The 25,994-nt window shown below is 35.5% G+C and overlaps 1 protein-coding gene across 1 annotated transcript in view; it reads left to right on the top strand.

Moving 5' to 3' along the window:
- SMARCA5 (SWI/SNF related, matrix associated, actin dependent regulator of chromatin, subfamily a, member 5) overlaps nt 1-23,553 on the top strand; it is a 40,541-nt gene extending 16,988 nt beyond the window's left edge. The window contains 16 exon segments of the mRNA NM_001266324.1: nt 331-399; nt 4,366-4,475; nt 5,968-6,194; nt 8,396-8,517; nt 8,590-8,742; nt 10,140-10,272; nt 13,242-13,390; nt 13,587-13,706; nt 14,275-14,385; nt 15,001-15,114; nt 15,452-15,574; nt 16,317-16,449; nt 16,924-17,042; nt 17,509-17,721; nt 19,535-19,642; nt 23,269-23,553. Of these exon segments, the coding sequence (NP_001253253.1) occupies nt 331-399; nt 4,366-4,475; nt 5,968-6,194; nt 8,396-8,517; nt 8,590-8,742; nt 10,140-10,272; nt 13,242-13,390; nt 13,587-13,706; nt 14,275-14,385; nt 15,001-15,114; nt 15,452-15,574; nt 16,317-16,449; nt 16,924-17,042; nt 17,509-17,721; nt 19,535-19,642; nt 23,269-23,334 (2,070 nt within the window). The 3' untranslated portion in view covers nt 23,335-23,553.
- The last annotated feature ends 2,441 nt before the right edge of the window (nt 23,554-25,994 follow it).

Below are 25,994 nucleotides of genomic sequence, written 5' to 3' on the forward strand. Positions count from 1 at the left end.
TTTTCAAGCTTTTATGAAAATTGAAAGATATTTTTCAAGAATATTAATTTTCTAATTCTATAGAACTTGCTTTCCAAGTTATCTTTTTACTGTGAAACTTGTTATTTTGATGTTTTTGAGAAGAATATTTAGAAGGTAGTGTGATTTCTGATCTACTTGTTTTAAAATTTGTTGATAACAGTGACACAGGAGAAATGGGGTTGGACTAAGTGTTTTTTTTTTGTGGGTTACAATTAAAACTACTAATTCTAGAAATCATTTCTGTATCTGGTATTATAGGGTGTTTATTAATATTATCTCTGATCTGAGTATTTTTTTTTGTTAATCTAGGACTTTGATTCCTGGTTTGATACAAACAACTGCCTTGGGGATCAAAAACTAGTTGAGAGGCTTCATATGGTAAGTATTTTGGAGTAGTGTTAAAGCATATTTCTGATGGGAAAAAGGATAAAGGTTTAAATTAGTAGATTATTTTCCTGCTAATAAAAAGCTCAATGGCTTAAGAATCAGATCTGCTTGAATTCTGACACTTAACTGTTACATCTTACAATCAATGTAGGGGATGATGTGTGGTTGTTCAGTGTTAGAACCTAGAGTGGAATCCTGACTTAAGGGAAAAAGTAATCTCTTACAGTTATACAAAGTACAGTGGGGGAAAGAAGAATTGCATAATAATTAATATAGACAAGTTTTTGTTGTTGTTTGATCTTGGCTCACTGAAATCTCTGCTTCCCAGGCTCAAGCAGTCTCTCCCCACTCAGCGTCTAGAGTAGCTGGGATTACAGACACTCGCCACCATGCCCAGCTAATTTTTGTATTTTTTGCAGAGACAGTGTTTCACCATGTTGCCCAGGCTAGTCTCGAACTTCTGAACTCAAGTTATCAACCTGCCTCCCAAAGTGTTGGGATTACAGGCATGAGCCACCACGCCTGGCCTTATAGACAAGTTTTTAAAGCTTAGTTCAATTAACATTCCGTAGAAGAATCTAACAGGTTCACTTTTGAAAGGGCGAAAGATCCATCTGTTTTTTCTTAAATCTAGTGACATTGTGTGTAAGCAACTGCCTTGCATAATGAGCAGAGTTGGTATGTTTTTGCTTTGCCGTGTAGCTTTGTTTTTACATACAGCTTCCTGGGACGGTTCACAGGTAAAAGTTGGTAGGTAGAGAAACTTCTCTAACAGACCCCAAATTAAAATACCCTGGTCAGCAGGTTAAAGCAGGAGCTTGTAAGAATGTTATATAAAGCCCTTAATGACCTAACTCAGGAATTTTCAGCCTCCTTTGACATTTTGGTCTGGGTATATCTTTGAGAGGGGTAAGGAGAGAGGGGAGAACGTGATTGTCCTGTGTGGTGTTGTATGTTTTAATAGCATCCCTGACACTTCTACTCACTAGATGGCAGTAGTAACATTCCTCCAGTTGTGACAACCAAAAATTTCTCGACATTGCAAATGTCCCCTGGGGAACAAAATTGTGCCCCTCCATGACCTAACCTTTTTAACGTTCTTTGGCATCTGTTTTACTTAATATATTGAGCTTTAATTTGATAGATTGCTGACCCCACTGTCAGTTTTCTGTAAACATTGTGGTAATTTTAATCTATTTTTGCTTATCATTTTTGCTACATCTAGAATCCTTTTTCCTGGTCTCTTTACTAATACCTAGTCCAAGACTCAGTGACATCACCTCCACTGAACCAGCCAGGCTGAGGCTGGCCTAGTCATCTGTGTATTCCATCTTTAACAATCTGAGCACCCTAACGTTATAGGACTTTGCAGAGGATATTGAGATGATTCACAAGTGTTTTCTATACTGGATTGTAAGCACAAAGGCAGGAAGCGCATATTTATTTGTCTTTGTATACCTGGCACAATGCCTAGTTAGAGTGGATATTTGAGCAGGGAAAAAAAATTAAGTTCATAATTGTTCAAATATTTCATTATAAAGTACTTTAAAATTCTTAAATACTGAGCGTTTTGTTAAATATTTGAAGGTAGTAATTTCCTAGCTACCTTTATTTCAATTCAGATGGCATTCATACGTCTGAGCACTCTCTTCGTGTTTACTTAGACCAAGGATTGTGGAGTATATATGTAATCTTGGGGGTAGAAAAGGAGGCAGAAGAACATGATTTTTTTCATGCATTTTTTTTTCCCTTATTCTTCTGCTCTTGGCTTTCCTGTAGTAAATACGTAGGTACATCTAGGTAAAGCAAACAAATAACCCACAGAGCAGAATCAACCAGATTTGGAAACTGTTTTGTTCACAGGGTATTTTGAAAATGCTTATGAAGTCAGGGAGAAGAGGTCTTGTAGCTACCTCTCTATTTTCTCCTGCTCTTTACTTTGAAGTTTCTACAGTAGTACCTGTGGTCTCATAATGAAAGGAAGGTTTAGAAGTCAGTATGGATATGCTTAGGAATGAGATAACTCTTATTTGATGCGTTAGTTATCTAATGCTGCAAAAGAACCCCTTATTCCCTCCACCCCCCAAAAACACCTTAACCCCCCCTTTAGGGGTAAATAAGACTCCCTTATTTCCCCCACCCCCAAAACACTTAATAGTTTATTAACAACCCTAGAATTTATGGGTTGACCGGGTGATTTCTTTGTGGGTTACAGCTGGGTTTATCCAGTTAGATTTATTTAGCTGGACAATGCCAGAAGAGAACCATTTGGAGCTAAAGGTCTTCACTTACACATCTGGCAGTTGTTGGCGCCTGTCAACTAGGGCTAAACTAGCTTTTCTACATGGTGATATTAGAGAGATGTTGATGATACTTTCCCCAGTGATATCTAATTTGTTTTGTGATATAGTCACTGTTTTTAAAAACCAGTGTAGATAGAAGAGAGGTACAAAAAAGTGTATCTTTAGTTGTATAGTTAATTTTAAAACTTACTGTTTTATGAAAATGAGTGAACTACTACTACATATAACGTGGAAGTGTCTCATTGTTTAATAAAAGAAACCAGATATAAATGGGTGCTTATTGAGTGAGTCCATGTATATAAAGTTAAAAATGATAGGCGAAATTAATTTATGGTGTCTAAAAGTAAGAATATTGCTTACCCTTGGGAAGGAGAAGAGGGAATAGTGACTGGAAGGGACACAAAAATGATTTCTAGAGTGTTCTATTTAGGTAATAACATGGGTACTTTTACAGTACTTGAATAAAATTTCTAGAACTGTACACTCATGATTTATTGAAGTGTATACTTGTATATTCCTTCCGTAAGTTAGGACAGTAAGTTTAAAGACCAACCATAAAAGAGATCTTAATGAGACCCTTGCCCATTCTTAAGCAATGTTAGACAGTCTGCATGCAAGTAACTAGTTTTAGACCTGAAAGGCAGCGAATTGTTGAAAACATCATTTTAAAAATTTACTACTGTTTTTAGTATTTTATGGTAGTATAACAGGTACATACTCATTATGTATACAGGCACATCTCATTACGCTTTGCAGTGCCTCACAGATACTGTATTTTTAAGAAAAATTTACTTTTCAAAACAAATAGATGGTTTGTGGCAATCGTGTGTCAAGGAAGTCTATCAACACCATTTTCCCAAGGCATGTGTTTACTCTGTTTTTAAAGCAATAATGTATTGCTTTAAATAATGTATCACATTTTTAAAGTAATAATGTATTTTTAAACTAAGGTATGTACTTTTTTTAAGACATAATGCTATTGCACACTTAATAGTGTAAATGTAACTCTCAGGTGCACTGGGAAATGTGACTTGCTTTATTGAGGTAGTCTGGAACTGAGCCTACAATATCTCTGAGGTATGCCTGTATTGAATAAGTAATGATCTTGTATTATTACCCTTCAGGAACCCTGTAGTAATAAATTATATACAGTTAGCCCTTCATATCCGTAGGTTCCACATCCATAGATTCAATCAACTATGGATTGGAAATATTTGCCCCCAAAAAAGATAAAAATAAAATGGATGGTTCCATCTGTGTTAAAGATACTGACCTTTTCCTTGTCATTATTCCCTAAACAGTATAGTGTAACAAGTATTTACATAGCATTTACATTCTATTAACTGTTATTACAAGTAATCTAGAGATGATTTAAAGTATATGGAAGGATGTTTGTAGGTTATATGCAGATACTATATTTTATATAATGGACTCGAGCATTTGTGGCTTTTGATATTCAAAGGGAAGGGGAGGGGAACTAGTCTCCCAGAGATACTGAGATATGACTGTATTTGCAGGAAGAAGTCCTAAGAAATCACTTGATACTCATGAAGAGAAATTTCTTTTTCATATATTTTATATACAATTCTAAGATGCTGAAATATGACCTTATGTGTAATATTGGTATTACCTATTTATTTTTGTCCTTTTTAAGGTTTTGCGTCCATTCCTGCTTCGTCGAATTAAGGCTGATGTTGAAAAGAGTTTGCCTCCAAAGAAGGAAGTAAAAATCTATGTGGGCCTCAGCAAAATGCAAAGGGAATGGTATGTGTTCTCAGATGTAGTTGATAGCACTATTGATTCTTCCCTAAATTTCATTTGTATTTTGTTTTCCTCATTTGTGTTTTCATGGAATTGCAGTTTGCTGGATTGAACTCAACCTGAAAAGAGGTTTCTCGTCATGTAGTAGAGGTCTTGCTCATTAAGTTCGTTATAGAAAATTTTGAACTTACTAGATGACAGAATCAGGATGGAAGGCTTATAAATCCAAAATTAAAATTGGGATTTAAATCAATGGGTTTCATATGAAGCCATCTATTTGGGTTTTTTACGAAAGAAACTGTGATAGCACAGTGTGGGAGATACACAGTTCACTTAGTAGTTCATAAATACTAGGTCAGCAGTGTAAAGTGGCTGCAGAAGAAGATACTGTTATATAAGTTTTGTGTTCAAAGGAGGGGAAATAAATTTACCCTTTTCTTTAGTGGTCTCATTATATTTCATGTATATTTAAGTGCATACTTAAATTTTGATAAGTATTTGCAAGAGACCAGAGTTGTTTGGTTAAAGGACTTAATATCATATAGAGAACTGGGCATGTTATCTGGGTAAGAGGTTATCTGTAGAAGGTGGTCAGTCCTAAATGTCCTGAAAACTTTTGAAAGAGTAGCAGATACTAGGCTTAGCTTGGATGGCTCTAAAACAGAACTAAAATGAGTCAGTGCTAAGAGAAGACAAATATTTTTTAGTTAAACATTTGAGTGAACTTTATATCAGAATTGAGATGGAAAGATCTGCCTTGTTGTTTAAGCATAGATTGCTTAGGCTACTTATTTTGTTCAAAGGATCCAAGGCTCTAAAACTTTAGTGCTTAGACAAATTACTCATTCTTTCATAACAATGTCTAAATTCTTAGTATACATTCAAGGCTTTTTATAATCTGGCCTTAGCTTATGGCTGTAGTAGCTTCACAGACCTACCTCACAGACATAGCTCCCTCCCCCTATGTATTTATATATATATGTAAATCACGTTGTATTCATATTATTCTCATCATCATGCCTTACCATTTCATTAGTCTTCTTGTCTTCTCAGATGTTAGGGTTCTTACCTAAATACTGCACTAGCTATGGGGTATATAAAAATCGAATAGTGGCACTTTCTGTTGCAAAAAACTACAAACTAAAATTATGTTTAAAACTTACATTTTTTAAAGTTTTGCTTTATTACTTAAAGATATAATATCTTACTGCTTTGTTTTAATTCTACCCAAGGGAACTGTTTTTGTACTTTTAAAATAATATCCTCAAGGCCCAAGGCATAAGTGTGAACATTATAACACTATGTACAATAAAGAAAAATGGAAGCAAAAAGAAAGAGGTTACAGATGTTAAATTCCTAACCATCCCTAGAAGTTGATGAGTAGTTTCTTACAGATATTTGGGGGTTCAGGTGGGGAAGGGGATTAAGTATGTAAAGTGGCAGGGGTTGATCAAGGAACATTTAAGCTCTAAAAATATTTTTCTTCTTTGAATAGGTATACTCGGATATTAATGAAGGATATAGATATACTCAACTCAGCAGGCAAGATGGACAAAATGAGGTTATTGAACATCCTGATGCAGTTGAGAAAGTGCTGTAATCATCCATATCTCTTTGATGGAGCGGAACCTGGTCCACCTTATACAACAGATATGCATCTAGTAACCAACAGTGGCAAAATGGTGGTTTTAGACAAGCTGCTCCCTAAGTTAAAAGAACAAGGTATCTATTACCCGTATCAAATTATCAAAACTGTTTTAAAATGCTCATGTTAAAACAAAGGAGCACTATACTTTGAAATGACTGCTCTGATGCTTTCTAAAGTTGAAGTGTAGAACATTAAAAAAACCTATTCATTATCTGAGCTCTAACCCCCACTCCTGATTTTAGGCCTTAAGTCTCTTAGAAGGTAAGCAATAGTTAGAGCAACCATACTCCCTTGATTTTGGAAAGAGTTTACACTTTATATATACTTTCCTAGAAATTACAGCTTTCTGTCATAAAATGTGAAGATTGCACCTCCCTCCCACACATGGTTCCCAGATCCATTGTTAGACAGTGGTGGTGTGTTCATGATATTGTTTTTTAATTATTTATGTGGGGTTTTAATTAGGTACCATGTACATGGACCTGAAACATTTTTATCTATAGTATGTTGACTTTTTATATGAAAAGGGGTATGTCGGCCGGGCGCGGTGGCTCAAGCCTGTAATCCCAGCACTTTGGGAGGCCGAGACGAGTGGATCACGAGGTCAGGAGATCGAGACCATCCTGGCTAACATGGTGAAACCCCGTCTCTACTAAAAAAAATACAAAAAAAAAAAAAAAACTAGCCGGGCGAGGTGGCGGGCGCCTGTAGTCCCAGCTACTCGGGAGGCTGAGGCAGGAGAATGGCGTAAACCCGGGAGGCGGAACTTACAGTGAGCTGAGATCGGGCCACTGCAGTCCAGCCTGGGCGACAGAGCGACACTCCGTCTCAAAAAAAAAAAAAAAGAAAAGGGGTATGCTGTGGTGTGTGTTTGGGTATATTTAAATTACACGAATGTAGAAAGAACTTAGAAGCCAGCTTCCAATTTTAACTAATAAAAAATGTTTTTAGTCTACTATACGTTTCCTCCTCCCAGATTATTTGAAGCAAACGCCAGACACTATAGCATTTCATAAGTTATTATCTGTCTCTTAAAGATAAGAAATATCACTGATACAGTATTAAGTGTACAGATTCAAGTTTGTTTGTGTTTCTCTCTGTATTTTAATAAGAATGACAGTTGTACCAGTAGATGAATCTCCTCTATGATACTATCAAAAGCATATTGTAAGAGTTGTCAGTGAATGGGTTTACTTTTTCCTTTTTATACCTTTTTGTAGAGATAGATTTTTAAAAAATGCTTTCCTTGAAAGCAAAGTAATTAAAGGAATTGAATTGGTGGAGAGGAGTGGCAGGAACTTGGTGGGAATATTCAGATATTAATGTAAAGTATATTAAACTCTGCAAGGAAAATGGAGACTATTAAATGTTCTCATGTTGCAGTACTTTTTGGAAGGCTGAGGTGGGCAGATCATTTTAGGTCAGGAGTTCAAGACCAGCCTGGCCAACATGGTGAAACTCCATCTCTACCAAAAATACAAAAAATTTAGCTGGGCGTGGTGGCATGCACCTGTAGTCCCAGTTACTTGGGAGGCTGAGGCAGATGAATCACTTGAACCTGGGAGGCAGAACTGAGATGGCGCCACTGCACTCCAGCCTGGGTGTCAGAGCGAGACTCCGTCTCAAAAAAAAAAAAAAATATTCTTACACATTTGAGGTGCAGGAACGTGTGACAACAGCAGATTGTCAGCCTCCACTTATAAGACGGGATCATTTCATAATCATTACTTTTCAAAATGATCCTTTGTCTTGATGCATTCTACTGAAAGTATTATGTAGTTGCCTAAAGAAGTGGAAGACAGTCAGATAGTTTGAATCACGTCAGATAAGTGAAGGATAGTCATTGTAGATATATGAGGTACATATTATGGTCCTTTGATCTGGAATGGGTCTTCAGAACCAGGTTGAAACCTGGAGTATTAGGTGTGTGTTGGGGGTTTGGGGAGTCATACGCATTGAAGAGGAGTTGTGGAGTAGTGGAAGGTTATTTTTAAACATACGTGAGGTAACAAGATAATGATTATCTTACCCTTTGAGATGGGAAAGCCTTCCAGACCAGAGGCAAATATGCTTTTCTGTACAAATGTTATCCTTTTTTATTTGTGCCATGGTGAGAAAAAAGTGGGAAATGACTGACTGGGATGATAATGTGTAGATTTTTTTGCCCCCTTGTAACCAAGTAGGTAACTTTGGAATTAAAGATAATTGGTTAGTCTTACTTTTGGTTACCCTTAAATTTTTCTACTTTTGAATATATTAATATATTCACTAACAGGTTCACGAGTATTAATCTTCAGTCAAATGACAAGGGTATTGGACATTTTGGAAGATTATTGCATGTGGAGAAATTATGAGTACTGCAGGTTGGATGGTCAGACGCCCCATGATGAGAGACAAGTGAGTAAAATTTGGGGAGGGAGATAAAAAAGAATCATAAATTTTTTGACAATCATTTTATTTTATCTGTAGGACTCCATCAATGCATACAACGAACCAAACAGCACAAAGTTTGTTTTCATGTTAAGCACACGTGCTGGTGGTCTTGGCATCAATCTTGCGACTGCTGATGTAGTAATTTTGTATGATTCTGATTGGAATCCCCAAGTAGATCTTCAGGCTATGGTAAGAGATAACAAATAAATGTATTCTGTGCTTAGTAGATGAATTAGTTAGGGTGAGGTAATTCTTCAGATATCGGTGACTTAACCCAATAGAATTTTATTTTTCTCCAATCCAGTGGTTCAGTGAGAGTATATTGAGTTGATGTTCCATCTAAATAAGGGTATTTCCATCTCAGAGATCTGCCATATCTTAGGACCCTGGAGTCCTCTGCTATATCCTCTGCATCCTATTGGCAGAAGGGGGAAAGGATAGAGTTGGGGATTTTCCAGGAAATTTATGGGTCAGACCTTGAAAGAGCCTCCTTGTCTCTCCACCCTCTTGATCAGACAATTGGACAGAACTCAAATCATGTAGCATAACTGACTGCAAGGGGATTGGTAAATTATATTGTTGTTGTATCACAGGACGAAAGAGAATTGAGTTTGATGAGCAACTAGCCTGTCTGCCACTTTAGATATTTAAAAGATACACCTGTGTGAAAGTACCAGTCAGATCAGGAATATTATTTTTAGATTGAGAGAATTGATACTGCAGATTGGCCTGACCCGTGATACTGGTGACCATAAACCCAACTGTAATTAGTCACTTTCTTTCTTTTTTTTTTTTTTTGAGACAGAGTCTCACTCTGTTGCCCAGGCTGGAGCACAAGGTCCGCCTTCCGGGTTCACACTGTTCTCCTGCCTCAGTCTTCCAAGTAGCTGGAATTACAGGTGTGCACCACCACGCCTGGCTAATTTTGTATTTTTATTAGAGATAGGGTTTCACCATGTTGGTCAGGCTGGTCTTGAACTCCTCACCTTCAGGTGATCCCCCCACCTCGGCCTTCGAAAGTGCTGGGATTACAGGAGTGAGCTACTGCGCCCAGCCCGTTAGTCACTTTCATCTTGTGCTCTTACTAAGGTTGACTGGGGAAAATTGTCCGATTATTAGAAATAAAGGAGTTTTTTAGGAATGTAGTTAGCAAAAGTGAAACAGAAATTCCTATTCAAACTAGTTTGACTACTTGTATTTAGTTAATTGGGTAATATTTAAAGATTAGAATTTTTATGTTGTTTGATAAGTTCATTGTTTCATGTCACTTTTTTGCCTGATACAGTAACAATTTGGGTTTGATATAGATAGAAAAACATTTTGAATTTAAACCTAGGGAAAAAGACTTAAAATCTTTTCTCATCAGACTTAAAAATTATAATTTTGTATATTGTTTGGAGACATTGTGTGTGTTTTATCTCTGTAACCTAGCAGAATTCATCTGATTCTTACAGATTCATTGTTACTACAAATTTTTAAAAGTTTTATACTTCAGAATATTTTAATTTTGTTTCTCAATGTACCCATTTCAGTGTTATTTATGTGACTTTTAAACTCAATTCAAAATAACATGGTAATTTATTTAGGACCGAGCACATAGAATTGGACAGACCAAGACAGTCAGGGTGTTCCGCTTTATAACTGATAACACTGTAGAAGAAAGAATAGTAGAACGTGCTGAGATGAAACTCAGACTGGATTCAATAGTCATTCAACAAGGTAAGCCATGGAACTTTAAAACTTTACCAAGCTGGATTGACACAACCTGTTTTTGTTTGAACATCGTCTTAGAAGATTCTTGTTACTAAGCATCCATTGAGTCAAGCTTGCAGCCAGTAGAGATTACTTGTATTGCAAATACAGTAAACTTTAGTTTTGTCCTTAAGATTTATTTGAGCTCAGGACAATTGAGTTTTGAATAATGACTCTGCCAGTTAGCAGTTCTCTCTCGTTACATGAACCCATTTCCTCATCTGTTAAGTGGGGATAAAAATACACTTAAGGATTTTAAAGGATTAAAGGGGATAATGTATATAAGATATCTGATATTCAGTGTGGTGGTTAATGATTTATATGTACTAATTACTCTTGATTACTGTGGGGAATACTGAAGAAATAAAAATCAAAGAGCCTGATTTTATTCTTTTTTCTTATCTGCAACTTATTGAGTACCCACCAGATGCTAGGCACTGTTCTTGGTGTTGAGAATTCAGTGGTAAATGGAACATTCAAGTATTCTTACTTTAAAAGAGTTTACAATTTAGTTGGGAGGGCAGATGAAGTAAACAAGGTATAAGTAGGAGTAGGGGGTGAGAGTGGGATTTTATTTTGAATTGATTGAAGGAAACTTAAGTTCTCATTCCAGATTAACTTTTAAGGATGACATAGTTTATGTTTTCATGAAACTTACTGTAAAGTTGATGATGGGAAATATAAAATTCAAGAAAAGGGGTGGGAAACTTAATAACTTCAAATGTTCATTAGTTTCCTTTGTAATTGCATTGTGAGCGTATATTTACTATCTGTCTAAAAAGCTGAAAGGCATATTGTTACATTGTTTACTGATTATGTAGGTGTCTTGATTTTGTCAGTCTCTTATTTCCATGTAAGAGAGTATTTTTCATGTCTTTGGTATCCCTAATGCTATTGCATACCTAAAGACAATAAATTATTGCTTATTTTTACAAATTGTTTCCGTTAATAAAGTGTTTACTTTGTGCCAGGCAGTGTGAACATTTCATTTTCTCCTTTAGTCTTCATGCCAACTTGAGATGTTAGCATCAGAGGTAAAGGCTTTTGAGAGGTTAAATTACTTGTTCATTGTACATACAGCTGGGAAGTGACTCAAGGGGGATCAAGAACTTTGTTAACTATTAAGTATTTAATTAGGAAGGCCTTTGGGGGCTTCTCGAGGCTACCAACCCATGAGGTTATCTCATAGGTGATAAAATGGCTAATGTTTTATTTTTCTTCACACATCTGTGTGTTTTGAAAAACACCTGCCATATGCTTCTTGTTCTCAGTTATTTTCATCCATGAAACACTTTTTTTTGAGGTGGAGTTTTGCTCTTGTTACTCAGGCTGGAGTGCAATGGCACGATCTTGGCTCACTGCAGCCTCCACTTCCTGGGTTCAAGCAATTCTCCTGCCTCAGCCTCCTGAGTAGCTGGGTTTACAGATGCCCACCACCAGTGGTGCTTGGCTAATTTTTTTGTATTTTTAGTAGAGACAGGGTTTTACTTTGTTGGCCAGGCTGGTCTCAAACTCCTGACCTCAGGTGATCCACCTCAGCCTCCCAAAGTGCTGGATTACAGGTGTGAGCCACCACGCCTGTCTGAAAACACTTTTTTTTTAAAGATTAAAAAACCTTAATTGATTCATAAATTTAGAAATCTTGAGGTTTTTTACTTCATATTTACTGTGGCAATTTTTGGAGCAAACCTTCAGGCTAATAGCTTTCTTGTGCCATTTGTAGACATGTTAGTCAAACAGCAAGCCTTAAGTACATACCTCTGTGTTACTGTTTTTTATTTGAGGGACATAATTGAAAATGAGAGTACACAAGCACTTTACATCTGAAGGTTCCCTCTCTGCCCAACTTGGAAGTAGCTTGTATAAGCATGAGACCATTTTGGTAGCAATGGCAGCATCTAATCCAAAGAAACGTACTTTCTGGATATTGCCTCACTTTCAAAGTCACAGATGTTTGGTTGTATATTCTGTTATGGGCCCCAAACCATGATACAAGTATTTAAAGAAGTTGTTGAAAACTTGGATCTTTTTCCACTTAATTACAAGTTGGTTGGCGTATAAAAATCAAAGCTTTGTTTAGATGTATGTGAATGACCCTTGAGGTGGGTGAAAACAAGTCTTTCTGGGTTTTTGTTTTTGTTTTTATGTCTGTATTTTTGAAAACACAAATTACAAGGTTGTCCAAATTCCTGCCAACTGAAAATCTTTAGTAATTTATTAATGATGAGTTTCTTTGATGATCCAGATACATTTTCTCACCAGGTGTGGTAGTGCATGCGTTTAGTCCTAGCTACTTGGGAAGCTGAGATAGGAGGATGGCTTGAGCAGGGAGTTGAAGGCTGCAGTGACTATGGTCCTGTCATTGCACTCCAGCCTAAGCAACAGAGCAAGACTGCATCTCAAAGAAATAAACGAATAAAATAAGTTTTTAGGAGTTCCAGTTCTTCTGGAAGTTTTCTTTAAAAAGAAACTGATGTTACATATTTTAGTTCTGTGTAAAGTTTGGCCTGTGGGAAGGATTTTTCACTTTACTTTTCTAAGGAGAAAAAGCTGATTTGAGGAGTATTAGTAATAACACCTTTCTGCTCATCAGAAACTTGTGTAATACATAATGCTTCCATCTGTTGAAACTTGTAGGTTTTTGAAAACTTCATCATATGCAGCTTTCACAAAAGATTATATTTCATTGACACAGTATACAGTAGGGTTCATTATATAATACATCAGCTTTAGGAATGTTTTGTAGCTTACCAACTGAAAATTTGGCATTAAATTTAGTGCAAAAATGAAAATTATCAGATGTGAATAAGCAGTAAACAGAAATGATTGACATTTGAGACAGAATTATAAGGCATTAAACCTTACATTTAAAATTTCAAGTTTCCAGTAAAATAAAGTCTGTTCAGTTAACATTATACAACACAATCTTTTTTCAGGGAGGCTTGTGGATCAGAATCTGAACAAAATTGGGAAAGATGAAATGCTTCAAATGATTAGACATGGGGCAACACATGTGTTTGCTTCAAAGGAAAGTGAGATCACTGATGAAGATATTGATGGTATTTTGGAAAGAGGTGCAAAGAAGGTGAGATGTAGATTAAATAATGCTTTTAATATAGAATGTTTTAGACCAGAAACAGGAAATATTTGTTACATTGATGATAAATAATTTTATTTCCCTAACAAAAAAGCTTTTGTGTACCTGAAGTTAATTTATTTTGACTGCAGGTTTCATGTTTTCTTTGTTGTGAATCTAAGAAGTTGATTGTTTTGTTCTCTAGACTGCAGAGATGAATGAAAAGCTCTCCAAGATGGGCGAAAGCTCACTTAGAAACTTTACAATGGATACAGAGTCAAGTGTTTATAACTTCGAAGGAGAAGACTATAGGGAAAAACAAAAGGTAATTTAGAAATAGGTTTGGGTTACATGAAAGCTTTATTTTACTGGAAACCTGGAATTTTAAGTGTTACTGTAATGTCTTGTAATTTTGCTTAAAACAGCAGTCATTTTTGCTTATTCACATCTGAATATTTTCATCATTATGTAAAATTTAATGCCAGTTTTTCAGTTGGGAAGCTCTGAAATATTTTTAAAGTTTTTGTAATGAAGTAATTCTACCCAATGTTTTTCGTGTTAACATTTAGGTCTATATCTTCAGAATTTTTTCTAGGCTAATTTGTGTCTACACTTTTCTCCTAGTTTAGATTTATACGAAACATTCAGTAGCGTTTCTCCCTCATTTAACAGTTGTTTCTTTAAGCAAGAAATACTGAATGCTTACACTGTTGACTGGACACTGTCTCATGTGTTAATTATATACATAATATTGAGCAAAGTATCATATTCCCCACCCTCATAGCTTATAGCCTAGGATTTTGTGAATATCTTTCCATTTACAAACATCCTTCTTGATGATGATTTGTTACTGTGGAATAAGTCGGTGATCTGAGTTGTTTCCCATGTTCTAGATTGCATTCACAGAATGGATTGAACCACCTAAACGAGAAAGAAAAGCCAACTATGCTGTTGATGCATATTTCAGGGAAGCTCTTCGTGTTAGTGAACCTAAAGCACCCAAGGTGAGTTGACTGACACAGCATAAAAATATCTAAAAGTTTTGAAAATGTAATTTTTTTCTTATATTCTTTGGAAAAGATTGATAATTACATTTTGTGTTTCTTTTTTTTTTTGAGACAGAGTCTTGCTCTGTTACCAGGAGTGCAGTGGCGCAATCTCAACTCACTGCAACCTCCACCTCCCGGGTTCAAGCAATTCTCCTGCCTCAGCCTCTTGAGTAGCTGGGACTACAGGCGCCCACCACCACCCCTGGCTAATTTTTGTAATTTTAGTAGCTATGGGGTTTTACCATGTTGGCCAGGATGGTCTTGATCTTTTGACCTCGTGATCTGCCTGCCTTGGCCTCCCAAAGTGTTGGGATTACAGGCGTGAGCCACCGCCTCTGGCCTACGTTCTGTATTTCTTTGGAGTGTACTCCCTTCTGTTTTTAGTTATCATTTTTAAAAAATTAATTTTGAATCTGTGCATTTAAAATTAAGATATCAATTCAGTTTTATTGAAAGATGCATTCAGTTACTTGCAGAATTGGCTCTCATGGTTTCTGAAGTGAGGACTAAGAATACATTTAAAACAAAATTTCTTTTTTATGGATAACACTTATTTTTATTTTTCTTTAGGCTCCTCGACCTCCAAAACAACCCAACGTTCAGGATTTCCAGTTTTTTCCTCCACGTTTATTTGAGTTACTGGAAAAAGAAATTCTGTTTTACAGAAAAACTATTGGGTACAAGGTAATTGAAATTATCCACCTTTCTGTTCATTCCTATCCAGAAATTACGGAAAGTATAAACATTAGTTATAAATATTTAATTTGGACCTAGTGGGAAAAATAATTGCTTTAGCCTAGCCTAGTTGTATATGTGAAATATGTAAACTTGGGTCTGTTATTCTTTAAAAAGAAAAAATAAGACTTCATGACTAATCTAGTTTGTTTTTAATGTCATAAATGCAATGTATCAGTGTATTTTCTCTCCTGGTTGAATCGAAACTTGTGAAATGTCAGTTAGTTGGTTTATCACATGCTCTTTAAAATTTACTGATTTAATGGCATAGGAAAATATCTTTTAGGTACCTCGAAATCCTGAGCTGCCTAATGCAGCACAGGCACAAAAAGAAGAACAGCTTAAAATTGATGAAGCTGAATCCCTTAATGATGAAGAGCTAGAGGAAAAAGAGAAGCTTCTAACACAGGTATAGCCTTTAATCAGTACAAACTTTAGTAACAGTTTGTTGTAAAGGACTGTGTTAGGTTATGTTGGGGCATACACATAAATAAGTTTGTGCTTTTAAAGATGGAATAATTGGAGACAATTATGGGCATGTGGAGATAAATGCTCCGTTTGATTGTCACTAGTTGAGGTAGTTGAGAAGACTATGGATTTTATTACTTTGGCCTCGGTAGAGTGGGTATCCTTTTTATCACCTTACTTTGAATGTTCCCATCTTTCCTATGAATTTTCCACATTGCTACCCAGTCACCATTTTCAATTATAAATCTTGGCTTGGTATTTTTTAAACATCCTTTGGTGTTCATCAAGGTCTTTCAGAATCTGGCCTTTGACTTACCTTTAAAGCTTTATTTTCCTTCCATTTTTCTACTTGCTCATATTTTTGCCCTTTATGTTTTTCACTCTTTCTGGCCAACTGCTAATAATCCTTCAAAGCTCAGTGAAACTGTCACCTTTTCATACAGTGTTCCTTACTCTCTCCCACTCATATTTAATTGCTTGGGTATTTGAGCAATGTATAATGTGTTGTCAAAAGTGTACATTTACGTACACGAAAAGTTACCACTCTAAAAGAACTTAATAAATAAACTAGCAGCAATTGAAAATTTGTTTTTGTAATATTTAGAAGGATTGCTAAAGTTTTCATAGCATGTTTTCCAGTTTAATGTGCTGTGATTAAATATTTTGTTTCTGTTCCTGTGAAGGGATTTACCAATTGGAATAAGAGAGATTTTAATCAGTTTATCAAGGCTAATGAGAAGTGGGGTCGTGATGATATTGAAAATATAGCAAGAGAAGTAGAAGGCAAAACTCCAGAAGAAGTCATTGAATATTCAGGTAATAATTTTAACCAGGCTGTTGGAGTTTAGTAAGAGCTGTTGGAAGGTTCTTGTTTTCTTACTCTGAATTATGTTGTGATTAACTAATTTTGTCACAACGTAATTAGTACCTTCGTTATTTTTTACAAATTAGAAAATGTCCCCTTCCCAAAAATAGCGTAATGGTTTCCTTTTAAAAAATTTTTTAACCCTAGCTAACTCTATCTACAGCAGAGAAAATCAGAATAAGTCACTGGATAATTGCCCTTGCATTTTTATCTTAATTTCTCTCCATAACTTCAAGTATTATGTGCTGTGTTTCCTGAAGTCTGTTGTATTATCAGGTTAGTATGTGAGGGTATGCTGTGGTGAGTCTGCTTAGAATAGCAGAAATTTAAGAATTAGAAGATAAATAATCTAGTTGATCCCATTTTTGTTTACACTAAAGAAATAAAAATATAAATGATTTGTTTACTTTGTCCAATTTTTACAGCTGTGTTCTGGGAAAGGTGCAATGAGCTCCAGGACATAGAGAAGATTATGGCTCAGATTGAAAGGGGAGAGGCGAGAATTCAAAGAAGAATAAGCATCAAGAAAGCACTTGACACAAAGGTAATTTGCTTGTTAATAAGTTAGGGTAGTTAATAAAATAACTCCTAGCTGAGAGTTACTTTTATATAGTGTGTTGTAGTCAGTGATACAGTCACTTAGAGAGTGACTTTTTATAAAAGGAAAAGAGGTAAGGGTTCACAATTTAAAATTTCTTTGAGTAGCATTCAAATATGGTGCTGTCAACAGAATTTACCTATATGCTAGACTAATAGATCTGAGTCAGAGGCACTAAGATTAGCTTTTTACTAAGTAGAATCAGAAAGTCTTAGTCTGTATTTCTCTTTATAATAATAATAAAGACTATAAAGGTCTTTCAGGACAAAGGTTATATAAAGCAATTGAGGTGCTCTGGATAAAAAATTCTGATTTGAAATGCAACGTTTCAGCTAATTATACTAAAGCTGTGTTTGAAATACAGATTATATAGCGTTTGTATTTTATATAATACAAAATCTGACTTTCATAGATTGGACGGTACAAAGCACCTTTTCATCAGCTGAGAATATCATACGGTACTAACAAAGGAAAAAACTATACTGAAGAAGAAGATCGTTTTCTGATTTGTATGCTTCACAAACTTGGATTTGACAAAGAAAATGTTTATGATGAATTACGACAGTGTATTCGCAACTCTCCTCAGTTCAGATTTGACTGGTTTCTTAAGTCCAGAACTGCAATGGTGAGTGCTCAGGGCTTTTTTGTGTACTATAGCCAAGTTCAGAGTAAGTGTCATCTTTGGTATTCTTTAAGGTGACCTTAAAAAAATCTATGAAGTAGACATTTGTTACAATATTGTTAGTATCATAAAACCTAATAGCAGGGATAACTTACAAGTTTATTGATCCCATCCTTTAATGTCTTACATCTTTAAACGTCACTATATGGTAAGACTAGCTTTTCAAGTTCTAAGTGGGAGGAAGTATCAGTTTCAACTTCTGAGTGTTACGACTTTTTGGTTTTTCAAACGAACATATTTCTATAAAGAAAAATGGTCCTTGCATTCAGGCATCTGCATACCAGAATGCTGAGTCTGGATTATTTTAAGATGGCTTATTGTAGTAAACACTATTTTTGTACTGATTTAATGCTAGGTTTTGTTTTTATTCCCAATGTCTGGCTAACCATTTCTGACCAAATAGCCCCATTTCTAATAACCTAAAATTTGAATACAGAAAAGTTTAGCTTTGATGGATTGCTCCTTTTCTTCCTTATTTCACCACCATTGAACTTTGAGCTTCAACTTGTTTTCTGCCAGATGAGGATAATGCTAATAAGTTCTGTAGTCTTAAGTTTGGGATATTCTGGGATAAACAAAGTTTAAACATCTTTTTGTTTATAGTAAGATTTCTCTGTATGTTTAAAGTAAAATGTCACTTTGTAAGACAGTGGATAGTAAGCAGTATTTTCGTGTTTGACCACTGAAATTTTTATTTCACTAGACATCACTATTTTGTGATACCCAGGTTTGGGAAATGTACTAAACTTAAATACATGAAGCTACTTTGAAGATAAAACACTGTGTAAATATATAATTAGAGAAAAGATCCAGTTGCTGAAGCTTATTTCTTAAGTGGGAACAGTTATAGAGTTAATAAAGAATAATTTTATAGTGATTGTAACAAGACAGTGCCATGTTAATTTACCTAGTACAGTACCATAATTTAAAACTCTGTTACTTCTTAACATGTTCCATGTTAAGATGCACAAAAAATGATAATGTACTTTTCTATCTCTATATACTATTTCTAAGCCTTGTGTGGTGTATTCTATAGAGTAGTATTTTAAAATTATTTTACTGTAGTTGTGTGTGTAGTAGTATCACTTACTATAAGAAAAAAATAATTTTGCCCTATAAGAAAGGGAGCTGCTAACCATGCTAGCCATGCAAATGGACTTCTCTTTCTTTCAGGGTTATCTGCTACTTCTAGGTTATACTTTAAATCTTTTCTGGAGACTGTATGTCCAGTTTGCCAGAGAGAGATGAGGTAGAACTCATCGTAGACTTCCATGGCTGGTTTTCCAAAATTGGGAAAGGTGCCATGTGATTGATTGACCACCATAATTCTAGTGATACTTTGAAGGGAAAGATTATACACACCTGTTAAAGTTCTTGTTTTTGACCCTCACATACGTACGCTATTAATCTATTTAAGTTTTGGATATGAGTAGCACAGTACTTATCAGACATAAACACTAAGTAGCAGTATTGCATATGTTATGAGATGTTCATTTTTATTGCTTTAATTCCTAAGTGAAGGAAGAATTTTTGAAGAACACACAGTAGTTTGGCTTTAAAGAATGGAGTAAAAACATTATTTACAAATATCTTGCTTTTAATCTTCATAGCATGAATTGTGTATGAAAATCTTTTTTTTTAAATTAGGGTATATTAGTGGTTTTATACTATCCTATTAAAACATACTTTGTTTTAAAATTGAAATCATGAAACTTGTAGATGGAAAGTACATGTACTGTGTTTGTTTATAATTTAGGAGCTCCAGAGGAGATGTAATACCTTAATTACTTTGATTGAAAGAGAAAACATGGAACTAGAAGAAAAGGAGAAGGCAGAGAAAAAGAAACGAGGACCAAAGCCTTCAGTAAGTATTCATGAATATGTAAATATGTGGATAATGTAAATTTCTCCTTTCTAAGTATTTAACACTGCTTGGCTGTCATTGATGTGTTAGTCCCTGTTGTGCACCCCATCCATTGCCTTTAATTTTTTTTTTTTCCCTTAAGGGGGAACCCAAAGTCATAATTTGAGATTCTTCCACTTTCAAATTTAAGTAGTGGCATAAATTTTTTATTTTTAGTTGTTATGAGTAGGTATATGTATTTATAGGTTACGTGAGATATTTTGATACAGACATGCAATAAGTAATAAGGACATCAGGGTAAATGGGGTATTATCATCTCCAGCATTTATCCTCTGTTACAATTTAACTCTTAGTTATTTTAAAATGTATAATTAAATTATTTATTGCTGTAGTCACCCTGTTGTGCTATCAAATACTAGGTCTTAAGTCATTCTTTGTATTTATTTATATCCATTAGCCAGCCCCACTTTCCCCCACCCCACTACCTTTCTCAGCCTCTGATATCCATCCTTGTACTCTCTGTCTCCATGAGTTTAAATTATTATAATTTTTAGCTCCCACAGATAAGTGAGAATATGCCAAGTTTGTCTTTCTGTGCCTTGCTTATTTCACTTAACATAATAAACTCTGGTTCCATCCATGTTGTTGCAAATTATAGGGTCTCATTGCTTATGGTTGAATAGTATTCTGTTGTGTATACATACCATGTTTTCTTTATCCATTTGTCTGTTGATGTACACTTAGGTTGTTTCCAAATCATGGCTACTGTGAATAGTGCTGCAGTAAACATGAGAGTGCAGATATCTCTTTGATACACTGATTTTTTGGGGGGTGTATACCTAGGAGTTGGGATTAGTGTATTGTAGGGTAACTATATTTGTAGTTTTTTGAGGAACCTCCAAATTGTTTTCACAGTGATTTGCATTCCCACCAACAGTATATGAGGGTTCCCTTTTCTTCACATTCTTGTCAGCATTTGTTATTGCCTGACTTTTGGATAAAAGCCATTTTAACTGGGGTGAGATGTTACCTTATTGTAGTTTTGATTTGCATTTCTCTGATGATCAGTGATATTGAATAGCTTTTAATATGCTTGTTTGCTATTTGTATGTCTTCCTTTGATAAACATATGTTCAGATCTTTTGCCTATTTTTAAATTGGACTGTTAGGATTTTTTTCAGTAGAGTTGTTTGAGCTCTTAAATATTCTGGTTATTAATCCTTTGACAAATGGGTAGTTTGCAGATATTTTCTCCCATTCTGTGGGATGTCTCTTCACTTTGTTGATTGTTTCCTTTGCTGTGCAGAAGCTTTTTAACTTAATGTGATCCCATTTGTCCATTTTTGCTTTGGTTGCCTGTGGGGTATTATTCAAGAAATCTTTGCCCAGTCCAGTGTTCTGGAGAGTTTTCCCAGTGTTTTCTTGTAGTTTCATAGTTTGAGGCCTTGGAGTTAACTCTTTAATACATTTTGTTTTGATTTTTGTATATGATTAGGGATGGGGTCAGGTTTCATTCTTCTGTTTGTGGGTATCCAGTTTTCCCATTACCATTTATTGAAGACACTGTCCTTTCTCCAGTGTATATTCTTGGTACCTTTGTCAAAAATGAGTTCCCTGTAGATATATGGACTTATCTCTGGATTCTCTGTTCTTTTCCACTGTTGCACTGATCTATGTATCTGTTTCTATACCAGCACCATGCTGTTTTGGTTACTATAGCTCTGTGCTGTAAGTTAAGTCAGGTAATGTGATTCTTCCAGTTGTATTCCTTTTGCTTAGGGTGGGTTTGGCTATTTCTGAGTGTTTTGTGGTTCCATATAAATTTTAGTGGTTTTTTTTTTTCTATTTCAGTGAAGAATGCCATTGGTATTTTGATAAGGATTGCATTGAATCTGTGGATTGCTTTGGGTGGTATGGACATTTTAACAGTACTGAATTTTCTAATCCATGAACATGGAATATCTATTTTTTTGTGTCTTCAATTTCTTACATCAGTGTTTTGTAGTTTATCGTAGAGATCTTTCGCTTCTTTGATTAATTCCTGGGTATTTTATTTCATATGTAGTTACTACTTTTTATTTTTCACATTTTTCACTGTTGGCATAGAAATGCTACTGTTTGTTGTATGTTGATTTTGTATCCTGCAGTGTCACTGAATTTGTTTATGAGTTCTAATAGTTTTTTGATGGAGTGTTTAGGTTTTTCCAAATGTAAGATTATGTCATTTACAAATAGGGCAATTTGACTTCTTTGTTTCCAATTTAGATGTCCTTTATTTCTTTCTCTCGTCTGATTGCTGTAACTAGGACTTCCTTGAAATACTTAAAAAGTACAAATTTAGCTTGACTGGGTTGTGTGGGAAAAAATCACATCTTGATGATATGGTAGTCCTTAATATGGGGCTTCATAAAAATCTGGGAATGTATGTCTCGTAAATGCCAAGTGTGTACACATCTCATTGGGAATACAAGTTATAATTTTAGAATAGGAAACATTGGAGGCCGGGCGCGGTGGCTCAAGCCTGTAATCCCAGCACTTTGGGAGGCCGAGATGGGCGGATCACGAGGTCAGGAGATCGAGAGACGATCCCGGCTAACACGGTGAAACCCCGTCTCTACTAAAAAAATGGCGCGGTGGCTCACGCCTGTAATCCCAGCACTTTGGAAGGCCGAGGCGGGCGGATCACAAGGTCAGGAGATCGAGACCATGGTGAAACCCCGTCTCTACTAAAAATAGAAAAAATTAGCCGGGCGCAGTGGCGGGCGCCTGTAGTCCCAGCTACTCGGGAGGCTGAGGCCGGAGAATGGTGTGAACCCGGGAGGCGGAGCTTGCAGTGAGCCGAGATTGCGCCACTGCACTCCAGCCTGGGCGACAGAGCGAGACTCCGTCTCAAAAAAAAAAAAAAAAAAATAGCCGGGCGAGGTGGCGGGTGCCTGTAGTCCCAGCTACTCGGGAGGCTGAGGCAGGAGAATGGCGTAAACCCGGGAGGCGGAGCTTGCAGTGAGCTGAGATCCGGCCACTGCACTCCAGCCTGGGTGACAGAGCAAGACTCCGTCTCAAAAAAAAACAACAACAACAACAAAAAAAAAGAATAGGAAACATTGGAAAAGCAGTGGTATTATGACTTTTACTGTTAGTCTCTAAGCTTTGATTGATTGTTTCAGTGATGTTTTAGCAACGTGAAGGCAAATACTTTAAGGGAAAAAATGTTATTTAATAATAGTTAATTTAATAAAAAATGGTTACTTTATAAAGTCATGAGTAAATGAATATCTCTGGATAATATTTCATATTTATGTAACTGCCTTTTAAAAACTCAGGTGTTTCTTATTACTCTTTTGGGAAGTGTGCATTTATTTGATGCTGATTTACTACTGTTAATTGTGCATTATTTTTATAATGTCATTATTAACATTAAACTTTTTTATTCTGTAAGTAAAATAAGTAGGTAAGATTATTTCGAGGCTTTATAGTTTGCTTTGAAAGATTTATATAGCCTGGGAGAAAAATCTCATATACCTATTACTTTGTAGTAGTTGTTATTACTAAAGTGTTATAATGTGTCTGCAACTATATTTCATGTTTATATGAGTCTTGTGAAAAGTAATCCTTTTGTCTGTTTGTAGACACAGAAACGTAAAATGGATGGAGCACCTGACGGTCGAGGAAGAAAAAAGAAGCTGAAACTATGAATATGTTTTTGTTTCATAATCACTAACTTTAAACCAGTAGTTCTTTAATTTACGGGTCTTCATAAGATGTACTGTACAATGCTCAATTGTTATGTCATTTAAAGACATCAGGTTCATCTGTTTACTGAGCTAGAAACATAGTATGTAGTTTCACTTTTTTAAATGCAACAGCTGTGCTGAAATTTTTTTATCATTAACACTTGAAGTAATAAAATAGGCTTCATTTATTACTAAGTGTTTCATTTGATTTATTTTTCTGTTGTAGTTCCATTTGTGAAGATTGTGACTTTTTGTTTATTAGCTATAATTTCTATACTTGTAAGGTTTAAAAACAAGTTAAAAAGAAAATTGCAAATAACATTTGTCCCTTTCAGTCTTCATTTAGTTGTATAATTATTTTAATTCACTTTGCCTTTGCAGAAATTTGGGTATTTTCTTTGTAGTGCTATTGAGTCTCATCTGGAAAGATTATATAAATTGCATTCTCCTTGCTTATGTGGGTAGAATGGGAAGAGAAGGCAAGACAAAGTATACTTAAATTCTATGCATATTTCTGTTATGCTTTCTGTTTTTTTAGTTGATTCTGAAATGAATACGCCCTATTCTTTTGAAAGAATGGCCTTTTAGTTGTATAGCCAAAGACATTTAGTATTTTCCGGTTCCTTAAGGTATTACTGTACCATTTTGTAAAAGGAATATTATTATTATTATTTTTAATTATTTGGTAAATATTTTGTCATATGACCTTCTGAAGCAGCCACAACTTAGATAATGTCAGAACTAAGGTGATTTTTTTTTTTTAATTTTGAAAGAACCAGCCAAAATGAGGTGTGAATTTGTCATACTGTTACATTGAAATTGGTAACAAAATGTATCCCCTCCCATTTTGAGTTTTAGGGTAAATGAAAATTTTATTGTATTTTAAAGTAATTTCTAAGTGTTAGCAAGACTGACTGTAATTCCAGTTTCTGTTTTCTATGAACAGACTTGATAAACTGGAGACCCTAAAGCAGGAATACCCAAATTACAGTGTCAGGATTTTAGCTGTACCAGAGGCCTTTATGTGCTACACATAATTTGTATAAAATTTTATATGTGCAGATTGGGTACATAAACAGTTCTCCATTTTTCTAAGGGAATGCAATAAATGTAGCATCGTGAATAAATATAACTTTTATAATCTGTAAAGTGGTCTTTCCATTTCTTTAATTTTTTTCTCAATTTTTATTCACTTTTTCCTTTAGGACACATTTCCCTTAATTGGATATCTTTCCCTTAAATTTCTATTAGTAGTTGTTTTCATCTGCCCACATGTAATTGAAGATTTTTTAAAAAATTTGATACCTGCAGTATTACTAATACTGCTTAATTTCTTGAAATGTGGAATTGCTGCTGTTAATGTCAAGCAAAACGTAGTGTTAAATTGTAATTTGAATTTAGTGCTCCCTCAAAATTAACTTTTTAAATACTGTGTTAGATTCTTAACAGTTAAAGGTCTAATACATGTGTGAGGAATGGTTACCTTTTTCATGAAAGGAAGAATTTGTACGAGTTATGACCTCAGTTTGGAAGAAATTGAAAAAATGTAAGGCTGAAGAAAACTTAAACGGAGGTCACAAAAGTGATGTTTTCAAGAAGAGAAACTGGGAGGGAGATACACAGGGGAAATGCAAAATGAATCAAGTGTAGTGCTAGCCCTGAATGCTTAGGGACTCAAATGGAAACTGTGTGAAGGGAAACTAACTCGAAAAAAGCGTGAACTAGCTAGGCCCTGCCACTGTGTTTGACCGAGTTCACAAATCTGTTTTAACCTGTCGCTTCCCTGTCACCTCTGGCTTTCCTCTCCTGCTAAGCTTTGTTTCCTGGCAGTGATTAAAATCTTCTGTCAGTGCCACAGCTACTACTGCTGCTGGAACTGCCATAGCCACCTTGGTATCATGGTTTGGCAAGGTATTGGCCTCTACCACCATAGGGGCCAGGGCTTCTGCCTCCAAAGTTTCCTCCCTTCATGGGTCCAAAATTTGAAGACTGATTGTTGCCATTGCCAAAATCATTGTAGCTTCCACCACCTCAAAAATTGCTTCCATCATTACCATATGTATTATAGCAATCCCCACTGCCACCATATCCACCACGACCACCATGGCTGCCACCAAAGCTACCACGATCACAGAACTTGATGGCTGTATTTGTGACTAATTATATAATAGATTAGTCTCTGTTCTGTGGAAAGTATAAAGCATTCCAACACACGGCTTCAATGCAGAATTTTTTGTTTTGTTTTGTACCCATGCTGTTGATTGCTAAATGTTTTAATAGTCTAGTCATGATACTGAATAAATGTCTTTTTTTTTTAATTTAACAAAGCATGAAAGATTGCTTAATTGTACATCTGACAAAGTGCTGGTGGCTCTTATAAAGTATAATTACTATTACTACCTTTTAAGAGACAGGGTCTTGCTCTGTCACCCAGGCTGGAGTGCAGTGGTGCGATCACAGCTCACTGCAACCTCAAACTTTAGGGCCCAAGTGATCCTCCCACCTCAGCTTCCCAAGTAGCTAGGACTACAGATGTGCACCACCATGCCCAGCTAAGTTTTTTTAGTTTTTGTAGAGATGGGGCCTTGCTATGTTGCCCGGTCACGTCTCAAATGCCGACC

The sequence above is a fragment of the Macaca mulatta genome, chromosome 5 (genome assembly GCF_049350105.2).
Source record: "Macaca mulatta isolate MMU2019108-1 chromosome 5, T2T-MMU8v2.0, whole genome shotgun sequence".
NCBI classification, from domain to species: domain Eukaryota; kingdom Metazoa; phylum Chordata; class Mammalia; order Primates; family Cercopithecidae; genus Macaca; species Macaca mulatta.